The sequence below is a fragment of the Camelina sativa genome, chromosome 10 (assembly GCF_000633955.1).
Source record: "Camelina sativa cultivar DH55 chromosome 10, Cs, whole genome shotgun sequence".
Lineage (NCBI taxonomy): Eukaryota > Viridiplantae > Streptophyta > Magnoliopsida > Brassicales > Brassicaceae > Camelina > Camelina sativa.
In genome coordinates, this window is record NC_025694.1 from 2,236,433 (window position 1) to 2,253,531 (window position 17,099).

Genomic DNA, 17,099 nt, shown 5'->3' on the forward strand with positions numbered 1-17,099 from the left:
ACGTCTTATGCTATTAGGTGATACTAGTTTTGTCTGCGGTTGGTTTAATTAAGGACTCATTTACAATGTGTGTTTTAAATCTTGTAGATGAAAAAGAGTTCAAATCAAAATTCTCAATCTTGATATCAATAATTTAAGAATCTGTATGTACTAATACGGGAATCGAACCCGTGTCTTCGACATGAAAAGACGATGTCCTAACCACTGGACAAAAAAAAGGGTGAGAAATGATTTGTAATCAGAATATTAGAGAATTTTATTGCTGAGATATCAATAAAAGAAAAATTACAAATCAAATTCAGAGGAAGTTTTTAACTTATTGTGTTGATGTTTTCTTTTTGTAACTAAAAAATGAGAGGGAAAATGTTATTAGCAGCTATACAGAAACTACTATTTTCCACTCTTTTAGTGAGAATCTGACACAAGAAAGTGTGCAGCTTCATACTTTGTTGCTATGTATCCGAATTTGGAGGAGCTGTATTTCCTATGTACTCCTGTTAGTTTATCCGTCGCTGCTTTCTGATGCAACCTTACCATTCTTCTACAACATTCTCTGCAACAACAAAACACTTCAAAGATCAGTTTATGTATGTGATTCGTTATAATTACCCTTTTGTGCAAATGGACAATAATCACTTACATGAGCTGATGTTCAGAGTAGTGACTGTGGAATTCACAAGTGCTGTTCCATTCACTGAAGCCATGGATTGTACATTGCGCTGTGTACACTGCAGTGGCGGCTAGCAAGGATGGTGGATACCGAATCATTTCGTAGTCCACAAGGGCAAGCTCGATCAAGAACGACGCCAAGATCTCAAGCTGTTTCAGTAAACAAGATAGTTGTAATTCATAATGTTTGATGAGAATATGCTATATACAAGTCACTAATAGATTAAACTAATTTACCTTCTTGTCTGATTGAGCTGCCTTAAGGAACCTCTTCAAGAAAGGGTATTGCGTCGGTAACGACATATTGAATTGTAAAGTACTAAGCATAATCTTCTCCTGCACACAGAGGTTTTTGGTGTCAGATATAAAAATTTCAAGTTTTGGAAAACAAAACAAGAAAGACTCTTTTAAGTTATGGTTGTACCATTTCTAAAACATCGTTCCTCGTATAAGCTTTGTCCGAAATGACAACTAAATCATCAACAATAGGTACTGAAACCTCTTCGTACTTGCAAGCTAAGAGCAATGCAACTAAACCAACAAGCTGAAGCTTCTTTCTTGCAACAGCTTGCTTGGACAAGAATCTATCTATCAGATTCACTGTTAGAAACAGTGTCTCGTTCATTAGCTCAAATTTGTCATGTACCTGAAAACAGTCAATAAGCTTCGTTCATTAGCTCTCTATATGCAATAAATCCATCACCACTGTGTATCAAAAGAGTCTTTGAATATGCGTACCTCGATGAGCCAATCGATAAGTATTGCTCTCATTCTGTCAGTTATATCAAACTGTTGCGCCATGTAATCTTGAGGAACACAACTAAATCTCTGCAGATCACCAAAATCCATAGAATATGGTCTCAGACAAAACTCAAAAATCTTATGGTTTTTATTTCAGATACTTTTTAAAGAACCGTACCTCGGTTTTACGGTAGAATTCGTAGAGATTTTGGACATATTCAACAGCTGCAAGAGAGTTGTTTGCATCGTATCCGTCAATATCCAAAACCGGTTCTCCTTTTTCTTCTTCCACTATTATATCCTCCATCTCAACTTCTTCCTCCTATCCAAAAACAAAAAGCTTCTTTAGAAATACTACATTATACAAGCTAAAGATCTATTGTAATTGATTGATAAGATAAAATTACCATTGGATCAGATTCAATGTAGAGTTCCTCCAACGACATTGGCATAGGTTGGTCCAATGTAGGTTCATTCTTCTCCTCTTCTCCTTCTTCATCAATGAATATACAATCACCGAACTCGTTACCACTACTACTTGGAAGCGATGGTTTCAGCTTCTTGGTCTCTTCTTGAGATCTGCAGATATTCAAAAACAATCTCAGATCTTCTCTCTTTTCTCAGCAAAAACAAAATCAAAGCAACGTTTTCCAAAGCTTTAAACTTTTATAGACCTTGAAATTGAGGGATGTAATGAATCAAGCTTCTTCTTCTCACAACTTCCTTGCTTTTTCCTGAAATCAACAAAATCCAAAGAAATAAGTAATCTTTAAACAGAGATGATACAAAAGAGACAAGCTTTAGGATTCGAAAGAGTTAAGTAATGTACTGAGATAAGGCTCTTCTCTTGTTAACAACGCAAGGATAAGCTTTTGCACTAACGAGATTCTGGTTAATCACACCCAATGCTCTCCTGTTCTGTCTCTTCGTCTCTATTCCGACTTTTCTGGTTCTCGTATCATCATCTGACCAAAAAAAACCCAGAATAAAAAAAAAAAAAATTTTCATGTTTTTGAAACCCTAGAATTCTCAGATTCTCTATCAAACTCATTTTTACTAACTACCTTGAAGATGAATCTCTGTAATGGGTTTGGCAACGAGATTACGATTAGTCTCTGGATTAACCATTCTTTTTTTCTCGATTTGGATAGTGTTCCCTAGAGAAGAATCTAATGGAAGAAGAGCATCAAACGAAGAAGGATCTCTCTCTGTGCTCTCTGTTCTCTCTGTCTGATGCAATTGATTGAATCAGGAGGAGTCAGAGAAGGGGATTGAAATAAGCGAGGAGAGACAGAAGAATTAAGAGGCAAGAAATTAAAATTAGAAAAATAAAGTTTTTGCCTTTTTTATATATATAAAGATATTGTATTTTTATTATGATTGAAGAGAGAAGAAGAGCAACGGCTAGGTGATTAAGATGACCGTTGGGTCATGAAGGAAACGATTTGCTTCTAAGTCAGTCTAACGCCAACGGTAACTTTTTTTTTTTCTTTTGTTGGGGTTGAAGAAGTAAAGCATGTGGTGTGGCTCTCTCTCTCTCTCTCTCTTTCTTGATTTCAAAATTTATTATTTCCTTTCTCTATTTTTATTTTTTATATATTTTTCTTGCCTTTTTCAGACAAATAAGGCTCGTTGCCACTACTAGCCAGATCCTTCCCGTAGGCGCGGTTCTGAGATCTTTAAAGTCAACATATTAATTATCTAATCATAATCTTAGCTTATTAATCTCTGTAATTTACCAGAAGTTAAAGAAGTATTGTTACCGAGAATTATGCTGACCCCTGTAAGACTGTAGTAAGTGTTCTTGCCATTTGTTATCATTATTTATGTTTGGTGAAGTTTTTGTTAATATTTAATTTAGAGATATCTAAAAATAAGGCTAGATGAGTTCTGGTCATCATTATTGTAATTGAATTTTCTTCTCCATTAGAATGGTCAATCAGAAGGTGATTACGTTTTCTAATTTGTTTGTTATTCAATATCTATGATGTATCTTACATATTTGAATTTTAGATAACTTTAATTTCTGTATTTCTAGAAAAGAGTTAAAAGTTGAATTAGAGTCTAGATATTATTCAAAATAGTATCCTACTATATTAATTGAGATGTACATTTATTAAAATAGTGTAAAAATTACATTAGAATGCTATTAGAAATAGTAAAAAAAAAAAAAATCATTAAAGATAATTAAGAAAATTTAACTAGGATAAGTAAAAAAATTTGTGTATTCAAAATAAGATATTTAGAAATATTCATTCTAAACAACTAAGATTTCTACAGATAATAACAAAATAACAAAAAAAAATTTACTTAAACCCACAATTCTTAGCAAGGAGATTAGATAAGAGAGAGCTTAATGATTGATACGGACTTCTGAGGAGAAAAGCAAAAGTTTGATGGCGAGAGGCTGTGAGTGTCTCTGGAATCACAAGCATGTGATTTGTGGAATTGCATTAGCCTTATTTGTGATTCCAAAGACAATTAACACATGTCATAGCATTTCCACCTTGAAAACATCTTTCGAAGAAGTGAAATCTACAACATTCGAGGTTAAAGATGCAATCAAAAGTTGGATTGACTCTCACCCTAGAACCGTCAATGCCATCATCTCACTCCAGGATCAATACGAAGCTAGCGGTTCACCGTCCAGCCTCTGCTTCTGGCGCAGATATCTGATCGATATGAAAAGGTGGTGCTTTGGTCAATCACACGCCTCTCTCTCTTTATTATAATTAATTACAAGGATTAGCACTTTTTTAGCGTATTTACTTCTCGGATTTGTCGTTTTGAAATATATATATATATATATAGCTTTCCCATATATATAATATGCTACTTAGAATAGGCAGGGATACAATTTACCAAGATTTCAAGAGACATATTCTATTTGCTTCTTGCTCAAAAACAAAAAAACAAAAAAAAAACAAACGTGGGTTAGTACTTAGTTTAAAACATATGCCTCACATTTAGTATCGCTCTCATTTTTTACACTTAGGGTAAAACTACTAAAGACTTTTTCTTATATGTAAATGCAACATAATCTTGTATAAAAGTCTAAACATTAAACAAAAACACTTAGTTGTGCTAAGAAGATCTAGTCATATTGTTTTCAAGAAAGTTTAATTATTAACATTGTCAAATTTCCAAGTAGTTCATCTATCAGGATTGTAAAAGTTAGTTAATGCATATATACCTATTGATATAATAAGTTAGTCACTCAAAATTTTGATGCCAATCATCAACACATTATCGAAGAAGTTTCTTATAGGAACTTTATTACTTATTTTATTTTGTTTTAACTGTTAAGAGGTTTTAATGTTGAAAATTATCTGTAAAAATAACTAATATACATCACTGCTTCTTTTTTTTTTTCCGTTCCGCTACCTGCAATTAGGAAACAAAGAGCTTTAAATCATTGCTATCCATGTTACTTTTCTCTTTTTTTTTTTTAATTAGTATTTACACAGCTTCAAGAGCTTCCTTCTGGCTTCTGGCATTGAAAACTATTCTAATATCTGATGTTACCCGTATACGTTAATGTTCAAATTTTAAATAGTAAAAACATAGAATTTAAAAAATATATGTTAATACAAAAGTTTACAAGTCACGTCATTGTCGGGCTCGGATGTCACATGCATAATAGTATTAGGCTGTGAATGGAAGCATTCAAAAGGCCGTTTTTAATACTGTTTTGTCGAAACTACACTAAAGTTACCAATCACACAAAAATTATTCATTTACGTTTTAAAAAAAAATTAATAATAACAATGATTTGTGGTTTTGTGTAAAAGTTTATGCCTTGGACCGCTTCTACATCTACCTATGGTTATTATCCAGCGGTTTTGATGTAAAAAGTATTACAATATCTTTTAAATATTTTTTTAATACTGATATATAAAAGCAAAAACATGCATTACCCTAAATACCTTTGTCTTTTCTCTAATAAGTTATGTGTAACAAATTAAATAATAATTAATTCAAATATGTAGGACATAACTACAGAATTTTAATAATTTACAAATAATAATTTTTGTCAAATAAAATCATGGAAAATATGTTGGATAAATAATTTAATGGATTAAAAGTATAAAGGTTAATGTAAATGATTATATATTATAAATTACAAAATAAATAATAATAATAAATTACAAATAATAATAAATTCACATATGTTATAAATAGCACAATGTTAATAAATTGTAAATAATGTTTTTAGTTTTGCATTAAATATATCTACATAATAGTTTAGAATATTATTTTGTATTTAAGGTTTGAAATATTTTTTCATTAACACAAAACAATTAGTAATTTACAATTATATTAATTATTTATTATTTTGTACCGCTTATTCTAAAACCGCAATTTTGTTTTCACCAATCAAACATTATTTTGTACCGCTTATTTTGTACAAACCGCACTTGTCCCGCAAATATATTTCTCCCATACGTACCGCACTATAATACTGTTTTTCTCACACAACCAAAACCGCGGTTACCATTGGGACCATTATACTATTAGTGGAGTGCAACGAGTCTTTGTACTTTTGTAGTCCCAAAACCGCACCGGCAAATATAACGTCTTGAAAGCAACCTACGAATAAAGGTTATGGGCTTCGATGGGCTTTAGACGATATTAAGCCCATAGAATCAGACGAATCTCAGCGTTGAATATTTTATATTAAATCCGACGGACGCAAATCTTCTCCAAACGAAAAGGCGGGAGAGAGATCTAAACGAACGAACGCAACCATTTAACTACCACAACCGCCATTGCTTAGAGCAAACATTATAAAAGACTACTTCAGTGTCGTTTGTTAATGAGCGCATATGAAACATGACTGATAATGCAGAGAAATCGAAAGCGATTAATACTGATGGAGAGAGAGATGAGTCTGAAGAACAATGTAGCGATGATGATTCTGAAACGAGAGAAATCGTTCTCGGCCTCCCTGCTTTGAGTATCAGCAGTAGAGTAACTGGTGATATTATTGTCCCTGAAAGAGAGGAAAATGAAACGCCTTTGAACGAGCAAGAGGAGGAAAATGAAGCGCGTTTGAACGAGCAAGCGGTTGCTGCGACAGGGTTGGTTGTGGCTGCGGCAGAGGAAGCTTCTATGAAAGGGAAGAGTGATGCGGGTGCGGGTGCGAGTGAATATCGTGTGGATGAGCAAGCGGTTGCTGCGGCAGGGTTGCTTGTGGCTGCGGCAGAGGAAGCTGTTATGAAAGGGAAGAGTGACGAGTGTGGTAGTGGTGGGAAGAAGAAGAGTGAGGAGGGAGGGAGCGGTGGGAAGAAGAAGAGTAGACCGAGGACTTCGACTCAAACTGATGATGAGGCGGATGGTGTAAGCAAAGGAGAAGCGAAAAAGCCGAAGAGGAAAGGTTCGGAATTAACTAATCCACCGAAAGGACCACCAATTTGTCACATTTGTGGAAGAGGTTTTGGTTCTTGGAAGGCTGTGTTTGGACACATGAGGGCTCACAAGGATAGAAACTACCAAGGGTTTCTTCCTCCTCCTACATTCTCTGCGGCGGCTGAAGACTTTACGATCCCCGGGAAAAGCTCTGCTTTTTCTCTTGTCACTGCAGGAGGAGGAAGTTTTGTTGCTATTGCAAGCGGAGGAGGAAGTTCTGGTGGTTTTGCAAGCGGAGTAGGAAGTTCTGTTGGCATTGTCAGCGGTGGAGCTGGTGGGGCTCCGGGAGGTGAAGGTGGGAGAGATGGAGGGATTGATCTGAATGTGAAGGTCGTGGAGTATACAGAAGCAGCGAGTGGATCCGGAACTGCTGCCAAGTTCGATCTTAATAAATCCCCACCAAAAGAAGATGAGGAAGAGGATAAAGCCAAGTGATAATCTGTTCCAGTCAACTCATTTAACAATGTTATTATTCTTTTTTTTACATACAATTATATATCGTTGAACTTATTAAATTAGCTAATATGTGCTTTTGTGTTGGACGGATGTTTTAATAGAATTATGGAAAACTATATTCTGTTTTTAAGTTGCTAGTATGAAAAATCGCTTTTTTCTATTTTTGTAATAAATATATGTCCGATAATGATCAATTCAGCATGTTAATATAAGCTACAATTAAAAAGGGAAAAAATCCGTGGGAAGGAAAAAAGGTCGTTATAATTACTTATTTATACCAACCAATGTGGTGTTGATAATTCATATCCTAATTTTCGTGCAAATGTATAATCACCACTCACTATCCGTGCAAGACAAAAAAAAAGGGAATGGATAAATTGAAAGTAGAAGGAAACCCACCCAAAAGAAATTACATAATACGCAAAACACTGTAAAAATTGATTTAATAATATAATTAAACCAAAAAAAAAATTACCAACGTATAGCGGCGGTCGGAAAATATAGCATCAGGCAACAATTTCATTTTCTACTCTAAGCCGTCCGGCTGCTGCTCTCTTCCGTTCAACCCCTAATGCGCCAGCTCTGTAACCGTATTGATGGTGAAGTGGTGAAGCACGCGAAGAGGTAGAAACGGTCTGTTTAGTGGCAGAGCGGTCAGGGACAACATTAAGTTTTCGAATGTTTTCGAGAACTTCAACTACATCCTTCATGTGCGGTCGGTTTTTAGGATCTGGTTCGATACAAGAAAGTGTGATGCGTGCCATTTCTGTCGCAACCTTAGTAGTATATTGACCTTTAATTCCTTTGTCCATAATTTGTTTTACTCTGTGTTTGCTTGAGAGTTCCGGTCGTAACCAGTCGACTAAACTTTCTTGCCCCCTTGGCCTTTTTGTGTTGTGCGCTTTTAGTCCGGTCATTACTTCTAGTAAAACCACACCAAAGGCGTATACATCACTCTTAACGTATAAATGGCCTGAGGATGAAGAAAATACACAATCTTTTTATTATTTGACTCGTTCAACGTAACTCGTAAACTGTATAGTCACTCAGAAAAGGAGAATACTGAATGGCGAGTTCGAATACTATCATTGGAGAAAAGACGAAAGGGCCGTCATTAGAAAGAAAAATAAATACCTGTTGCCATGTATTCAGGAGCAGCATAACCATAAGTGCCCATGACCCTAGTAGTAACGTGTGACTTCTCGTCTGCTGGTCCTAGCTTTGCTAGTCCGAAATCTGAAATCTTTGCGTCATAGGTCTATACGCCCACATGTATCAAAAACATTCCATTAGCAAAGATAAAATCGATTACAGAGTAGACTATTTATATCAATTTCGAGTATTAAATTAGACTAACCGAATCGAGAAGTATATTGGAAGCTTTGAAGTCTCTGTAGATGACTTCTCTTTGCAAGCCGTGTAGAAACGCAAGGCCACGAGCTGCACCGATAGCAATCTTGATCCTTAATTCCCAAGGAAAAGGCTCGTTTCCTATTCAAATGAAGACCATCCGATCCAAAGTGAATCAAATATTTTTCTATTAGCACGTTGTTATAACGATGAACAATGTTTAATCACTGAGTTTCAGAAATCTTAGTTACGTCGGAAAAGATGATTTTCGAGACTTCCTCTAGGCATGAACTCGTAGACAAGGAGAAGCTCTTTGTCTTCACGACAATATCCTAATAACTTCACCAGATTTGGGTGTGAAAGCATTCCCAAGAAGTTCACTTCTGACTGTCCAAAATCACAAATCTCAAGTTTAATTAGCTTATTCAACTCTAAAAAAATCCAATGAACCAAATGAAAGATTTCCGACTCCTAATCATTTCTAAATAAGTCAGATGTTCCATCCAATACGTACGAGAGAAAAAAAAATATACTCATTTATAAAATTTATGATGTTATTTATGAATACAATACTTTCATTACAATATGACAGCTAATTAAATAAAATGTAACAACGTGTCCCCAACTCAAAAATCCGGTAACAATGGAAGGGATATACAAAATTATCATAAAGTGGTTAGATAGGTAATCGATTTCAAAGACTTATAATACGCCTTTTGCTATAATAATATTATCATAGTACAAACTGCAAATCATCATTTATTTATTATTAGAATTTCTCTTTTTATAATTTCTTTTTTAAGTATTTTTCAAGACTGCAACAGAGAAAGTCAAAGTCGTGTCTTGATTGGAATAGTCAACTCTTTCTTCATCATGATCAACAAAAGATGTAATAATTGAGCCTAGTTGTTTTTGTTGGTCCCGTCAAAGAAGTAACCAAGAAAAAGAAAAAAAAAAGGTTTTGAGGAAGAAAGAGATAAAAAGATCTTACTCGCCACTCTGCAAATCCTTGAACACTCTCAGAATTCAATCTCTTGATGGCTACGATTATACCGGAACCAGCTTTAGAAGGAGAAAGAGTCTTGGCATCGACCCATCCTCTGTAAACTTTGCCGAATCCTCCTTGACCCAACATTGAATCCGGTTTAAAATTCTTCGTCGCCGTCTTTAGATCAAGAAAGGTGTACACTTTGAGATTCGGCGATTCCAGGATCAGACCGGAATCACTTATAATCCCATTGGAACACTCGCTCGCCGCTTCGAAGAATTGGCTCCGTCGTCCGACGCTGCCGCTTGTCGTCGCGGCGGTTGTGGTCGTCATCGATGAGAACTCTGTTCCACTGCTGTGCCCGTTCGTTGTCGCTGTTTTATTACCACAAAACATCTTTTTAGGTTTTTCTTATGTAAGAACCCATAAAGAAAAAGAAAAACAAGAACCTGTTAAAAAAAAAATAATGGATTTGATGGAACTAGAGATTACCATGACTGTGGAGACCTGTTTTGGAAGGGATTGAACAACAAGCACCCATTACATGAGCCTTCTCTTCTTTCTTGTCTTTCTTGTTTTACCAATTCAGACAGACAAGACCTAGTGGATATGATGATCAAGTGGTTTATTTATTATTTGAGCTTTTATTGCTGGATCGTTTGGAATAGTTTGAATGAGGCGACGAGATGGGTTGCAAAAAGATTTTTTGGTTTTTCAGATACAAAAAAAAAAAGAAAAAAAGATAGGAATTTTGGGATTTTGTTTAGGGGGAAACCGAAGAAGGGTTTTCTCTTCTTCTTCTTTGCCCTATTTGACAAGAAAAACAAAGGGGAGGTAGAGGAACCTATATCCTATATCATTCTCTATATGACATTTTCCATGTTTTTGGTCCTCCTAGTCATTGTCATTTATTTCTTTTTGAATTACCACGTATTAAAATAAATTAAACGAAAGAGCCAAGAAGATCGACCAAACAAAAAATCATAGCCCAAGCTTTTTATATCTCTTCTTCATTCTTTTTATAATATATATATATATATATATATATATATATATATATATATATATATCAAAAAGCTTTCTCTATCTACGATCGTGTGATCTGAAAAAATAGTTGAGAATTTTAGTTTTTACTTTGGAAATCCACATAATTTTTTGGTATTTTAGTTCACATTTGTAGAACCCATGCATGTCCACATCATGGTAATGAATTATGATATTTTTCAAAAGTATGAAATAAAAAAATCTATTAAAAATCCGGTAAAAGGATTGGATATTATTCCTATAATCTCGATTGAAGACTGTACAATAAATTAATCAGCCCTAGTAAGTAGTGAGAGACAATTTTCCTACATTATGTCATATTATTATTTAAAATTCATTTTAACAGAAATCTCATATGCCAAAAACCTCTAACTCAAAAATAAGAATAACTAATTCATTGTCACTTTCAAAACTTAACGATTACAACTATGTATGTAGATCAAAAACATGAATTTTTTTCCTAATCCGGAGTCATGTTTTCGTTATTGTAGCTATGATAATATATATTGACTTGAACAAAATAAAACATTATGATGTGAAACCGACGATCGTAAAAAGACTTTTGCTTGTGCCAGTAAAATGCTCAAAAGTCAGCCACTCACACAGCTTGGACGTTTGTGTCCTTTTGGGAATTTCTCGTTCATTTCCACTACTAATCTGAAAAACATTAATTCGATTTCTAATTTTCTACTACTACAAAGTTGTTTCAAAATTAGAGACATAGAAAATTCTCCAATGGCACAATATATATCTACCGACGTGAGTAGAAGAATTTATTTTCTTCACTTGGTCAAAGATCTTCATATGTTAGCCTTTTTTCAAAACAACATAAGTTCTAGTGATCACAATTTTTTACATTAAAAAAATTCCAGTAATGTTGCCTAGAAAATTTTAAATAAAAAAAATAAAACTAGTAATATTACGATTACCTTTAAATAAATTATTCTTTGGATAAATTAGATTTCAATTCCTGCAATTTCTTCGAACATACAATACATTGAAATTAATAAAAAAAATGACCAACTATATTGAAAAGGACATCAAAAGGATACTTGACCACGTATAAATGCCAGACTAGACGGAAAAATGAAATTTCAATCAACATATTCAAACGCGGAGCATTATTAAGTACAAAAACCATATATTGACGTAGGAACACTCCCACACACACACACTTGTAGCAGTCTCTTACGTTTTGAACCTCACTGTACCGTACACGTTAATAAATGGTCTTTCTCGTGTGGACGGAGTCGTCGTAGATTTTCAAAGCACGAGCTAACAAAAGGGACCACTCAGGATGTGTTGATTTGGGATCAGTTCAGAAACCAAGATTTGGGTTTGTGTTTTTTCACCACGTTATATATTATCTACACAAATTCGATAATACTACCTCTATTGGCTCGGCTTTTACGAAATAAAAAAAGTATCTTTGAAATTGGAACCTACTTGCACTACTTTAAAAAGAAAAAGAAAAAAGAAGAGTTTAATTCCGATTTCCGACCACAAAAAAAAAAGTCATGATACAGGAGCTCCTCATGTTATCGGAACTCCTTAACACCAAAAATTATGCAAGCAAACATGGCTTAGCATCTGTTACACCTAAATTACCAGAGCACTTCATCACAAATATCCTAACTAACTAATATGTTCGATGATTCTGTTAATAAAAAGGCCTAAAATCTTTTTTATTAAGTGGAAGAAGAATTAGAGACAAGAGATTCTTGATTCTTCTTGGCCCTTGAAGCTCTGTGTCTCTTCTTGAAGTTGATTTGTCTGAATCTTTTGGTTTCTTTCTGTATCTCCATGAATGGTCTCTCCACTATATTTCTCTTCTCTGTCTCCAGTTTCTTCTGTTTCTTAGCTACCGCCATCGCAGCTGCTTCGCTATATTCCTGCTCCCTCTCTGCTTCTCTCTAATCAAAGACAAAACAACAAAACAATGCTTGTTTCAGTGACTTGTTGTATTAGATTAATGAAGAGAGAGAGAGAGGGAAACAGACCTGAAGGTCGTGGATGAGACTGTCGAGAGATTTGATCTTCCTATGAGGCCACCGGGGAATCCCAAACTCTCTGCATTTCTTTTTCAAAACTGTAAGACCGACATTGAGACTCCGAGAAGCTTCCACGATAGTAAGACCAAAGTATTTTGAAAGATCTTTCAAGGAAAGTCCAGCAACAATCTTTGATGGTGTCCTCTTTCCCATCAACATCTTGACATTTTCATCTGCATTTTTACAATGAACCCTTATATTAATCACAAAAATCTTGAAACTGGACTTATACGGCACGTAAACCTATTGACATTTTCAAGAAAGAAGAGATACCTGATTCCGAATGTTCAGTTTTCTCATATTCAGATTCCTCGGATTCGGTTTCTGAATCAGGAAGGCAGTTAAGATCTTGTTTGAGGACGATCCTTCGCGGTTTAGGCTGATCAACCTCACAGTCTCGAACGCTATCTTCTTCGGATTCAAACTTTAGCCGTTTAGGCTGATCAGATTTACAATATCCGACACTGCTGCATTGTTCCTCGTCAGAAACCTTTGATGGTGTCTTCGGTATTGATTCAGAGATAAACTTGAGCTCATTGGCTAAATTAGGGATGTCCTCCAGCTTAGGGTTTCTGTAAAAGAAGAGCAAAACAAAAAAAAAAAGGTTTAGCTTCTAAAACACAACTCAAGAACACTACACAATGTGTTACTGTTACAAGCCTATTTGTTTACAAATAAGAAATCTTAGCAAGTAATTAAATCGGGAAATCAAACTGATTCACTAGTTTTGGTCTAATCAGTAATTATGAACCAGAGAATAATATACAAGTGAAGAAAACTATGTAAGATTTGTACTGTTATTTGTGGCAAGTATAGTACTAACGAGTTTAACGTAATAAACACACAATAAATCACATCCTAATCATGCATGTCTCCAACTCTGTTCTTCTAATTTTGTATAGATAACTTATTCATGTTATCTATTCCATTGCTATATTTTGCCGTTGTGGTTATGCGATGTTTTATTCTATTTAACAAACTTGGAATCATTAACACTATATTTCAATGAAATATTATTAATCAAGAATTCGATTCACGATAACCGCATCCAAAATAAAAAAACGCCCCTAATAAATGATTGATGAGTGAAGAAAACAGCGTTACCCTGAAGGGCAGAGAAGAGTAGGAAACCGAGGGAGCGGGTGATTAAACCGGAACAAGAAGATACAACGCCACGTGCCATAAACCGACCCTTCCGAGATCTCCGGTCGCCGGGAACCTTCCAAAAGAAACAGAGGCTTCGCTTCCTTCTCCACATAAGGGCTTTGGCTCTCGAACAAGAACTCTCTCTCAATCTCCACCGATCCATACACATGCAAACTCCTCACCGCCTCTGCATTTCAACCCCACACCCACATAAGAAAAAAAAAAAAAAAAATCCAGTTCTCAAACCTGACCCGACCCGACCCGAATTAAAGTTTCTAGACAGTGTATTATTAGACTTACCTTTACGGATAAGGCTCTGGAAGATAGCAAGTGAGGTTACAGAATGTGCCATGTCCGGAGAAGACCAAGAGTCGCAAAAGCCGAAGATTTTAACATATAAACTTTTTTGTGAAAATATATTTTGTTTTCCTTTTTTAGTGTAAAAAAAAAAAAAAAAGATCTGCAGAAGAATCCAAGGTTTTTTGTATTTCAAGCGTTTTTTTTTACCTCAAGTGAAAAAAGGCTTTAGTGATAAAAGGGAAGCCCTTTTGGTCTCCACTCCCTGAAATTACCAATAAAGCCACTGGCTGTAAGTTATATGTACTTTCTTGTCCTCGGTTACACAGAAGATTCGCTAGGGCACGTGTAAGCGTGCGAAGCCCATTTAGTTTAAACACTCACACGCGCGACGCATGTCTGAAAAGTGGCAACCCGATTTTTATTTTATTTTATTGTATTTTATTTTTATAAGAAACTAAAATGATTCTGCAAAGGTTAAATTTGGTAAATGAATCAGAGTAATATATTTACTAGAATGTTTTAGAGTATATTTTTAATCTGGTCACTTATATGATATATGGCTATGATATAATTCTCATTTTCTCNTTTTTTTTTTTTTTTTTTTTTTTTTTTTTTTTTTTTTTTTGTCATATGTTTATTTTTTAAAGTGGTGAGTTCTTCTCTCAAGCATTTAAAACTGGGAACAGTTAATGACCATAATGCTAATCAGCTAAGGAGATGTCTCGGATCTTGCTGTTTTGTTTTGCATTCCTTGGCCGAGTCAGTCGGATATTTTGTCCGATTTTTGGTTTAGGATCGGAACAAGGAAAGCCGGAGAAACCAAGTATTTCTGATATTGCGTCTCTGGGTGTTGAAGCTATTGGAACAAGTTCTACACGCACATCATAAGGTTCAAATAGGTTGAAATTGTTTTTTGATCTTCAATATAAATTTTGGTACTCTCTGTGTTAGTAGCTGTTTTCGTATCATAGGGTTAATTTTAGGTGGTTTAAGAGATGATTTCACTCTGAGTTGTAGAGTGTTATTTATCTTATCGTGGTTAAAAAATACAATGATTTCTCGATCAGATAGCGTTAGATCCGCCTAGTGTTCCAGAGTGATACTAGATCGAATCATTGCATTTGGTCCAATTCTATGGAAAGGAATGTTATGTATCTTGAATTTGGATGGATTCCTTTAGTTAATGAAGAGTTATGTAAAGAAAAAAACAAAATTGGCAACAGTTACAGTAGCTTTTATGTTTTGTGGCAGGAACGGTAGATCTTGGATATTTTGAGAATTATTTTTTTTTCTTGAAAAAATAATGCTAGAAGCCAATTTCCGTGGAGGCTTTCAAAAACTAAATTAACTAATTGCGTTATATTTTGGTAAGATTTATTACAACTTCTATATTTATATCTTTTTACTATTTTCTTTAGAAACCTTTTTTTTTTTTTTGAAAAGCTAAATTAAAGCTGGACATGGTTTAAAGTTTCAAACTCAAAATCAGAAGAGTGTGACAAAATAGTCTAGCTAACACTAACTTACAAGGATTTTTGGATATAAATATATATAGTACTAGTTTTGAGTATATCTGAAAGCAGGTGTGAGTGTACTTTTATAATAAAACTCAAATCGAAAACCCATTAAATAGAATCTAAAATCTACTTATTTTGAATTGCTTGAATACAGTTTTTGTTTCGTAATCGTACATCTTTTCCTCTTAACTTTAATCTTAAGTTTTGGAAAACTCAATTGAAGAGTGATATGAAGACGACCACCTCTAATTTTGGAAACATTCGATTGGATGGATGATGATACGAAGACGCCAAACGCTGGTCCTGTCTATATCACTCTTTACATTTTTTTTCAGAAACGAGGTTAACAACTCAAATAGTTGGTCCAATTTGGCCAAATATTTTAACTATAGCCAGAAGAGTCAACAACAATACCCAATTAAGAAAATGGCAAAAAGCTTGTCAAGCAAGATAAAGAGGTCATTTCCTAGAAACTTGTCGAAGAATTTTCAACGGTGTTTTCTTTTCTCGTCTTATAAATACATAACATTTCTCATATTACATGAATATCAAATCTTAAACATCATCATTCATCGGTATATTAGAGACTCCACACACTTAAAAAAGAAAAGAAAAAACTCAGATCATCATGTCGTCTTGCTTTGCGTCCTTCTTTGGTTGCTTTGTTCCAGAATCCGACTCACGTATTAGCTCAACTGATGAAAGTAACTTGAAAGCCTTGTCCTTGAAGAAACCAAAAAGCAAATCCGAATCTCCGAGAGCTCCGATCATCGTGTCTTATTTTCCCGCAGGTTCGAACCTTTCCCGACTGTAAGTGTCAAATAGAAGAGAAGAGCAGATGAAGTATTGGGAGGTGTTCTTTTTTTTTGGATAAAGAAGAGTTGGGTTGTTGACATGTTGTTTGTTACACGAAGGCTTTATTTTTTGGTTCATCTTGTTTTTTTTTTATGATGTACATATAGACCATTTTGATTAATAGCATCATATATATGTATGCTTTCTGTACTGAAGACTAAATAAAAGATTAATGTTTATATCTACACTACATGTTAACATGTGTTTCTATACAAATATCGAAGAGGTTAGATTATTATATGAAGAGCTCCATACGCTTAAAGAAACGCTGAAAAATTATTATTACATATCCCTATAAATTACTAGTATAATTCATCTTCTCTGCTCTAGACGTTTCCAACAGTTTTGGAATTCACTGATGGCATAACACACTCTTAAGCATAAACCACCACAGGAGAAAACCAGAAAGATTTGGGCTTGTTTGGTTCGTAGCCGCAAATAATAAAAAGCCCATCAAGACAAGAATACAGAAGAAGACAAGTGGTTTTAAAGTGGTAGTTATCTTTCCCACGTGGTCTTAAAACAAAAATAAAAAGAGAGAGTAAAGAAAAAGAAAAAAAAAAGAGAAGAAGA

General features: G+C 34.5%; 4 protein-coding genes across 4 annotated transcripts; 1 reads left to right on the forward strand and 3 right to left on the reverse strand.

The window, feature by feature from the left end:
- On the reverse strand, positions 260-2,864 carry LOC104716568 (cyclin-B2-2-like). The gene is made up of 10 exons (XM_010433953.2): positions 2,475-2,864; positions 2,240-2,375; positions 2,085-2,144; positions 1,818-1,989; positions 1,589-1,732; positions 1,408-1,497; positions 1,094-1,315; positions 907-1,005; positions 641-819; positions 260-553 (listed from the first exon to the last, which is right to left on the reverse strand). Exons 1-10 carry the CDS (start codon positions 2,536-2,538, stop codon positions 406-408), a joined length of 1,314 nt encoding a protein of 437 aa, XP_010432255.1. The 5' UTR covers positions 2,539-2,864; the 3' UTR covers positions 260-405.
- LOC104716569 lies at positions 5,788-7,359 on the forward strand. Its single transcript, XM_010433954.1, has one exon. The coding sequence runs from the start codon at positions 6,244-6,246 to the stop codon at positions 7,252-7,254; it is 1,011 nt and encodes a 336-aa protein (XP_010432256.1). The 5' UTR covers positions 5,788-6,243; the 3' UTR covers positions 7,255-7,359.
- LOC104716570 (probable serine/threonine-protein kinase Cx32, chloroplastic) lies at positions 7,517-10,468 on the reverse strand. Its single transcript, XM_019230508.1, has 6 exons — positions 10,106-10,468; positions 9,617-9,987; positions 8,877-9,012; positions 8,633-8,766; positions 8,410-8,533; positions 7,517-8,248 (listed from the first exon to the last, which is right to left on the reverse strand). Exons 1-6 carry the CDS (start codon positions 10,152-10,154, stop codon positions 7,782-7,784), a joined length of 1,281 nt encoding a protein of 426 aa, XP_019086053.1. The 5' UTR covers positions 10,155-10,468; the 3' UTR covers positions 7,517-7,781.
- Positions 12,126-14,399, reverse strand: LOC104716572 (protein RKD5-like). Its single transcript, XM_010433955.1, has 5 exons — positions 14,155-14,399; positions 13,813-14,041; positions 12,982-13,280; positions 12,658-12,881; positions 12,126-12,570 (listed from the first exon to the last, which is right to left on the reverse strand). Exons 1-5 carry the CDS (start codon positions 14,204-14,206, stop codon positions 12,346-12,348), a joined length of 1,029 nt encoding a protein of 342 aa, XP_010432257.1. The 5' UTR covers positions 14,207-14,399; the 3' UTR covers positions 12,126-12,345.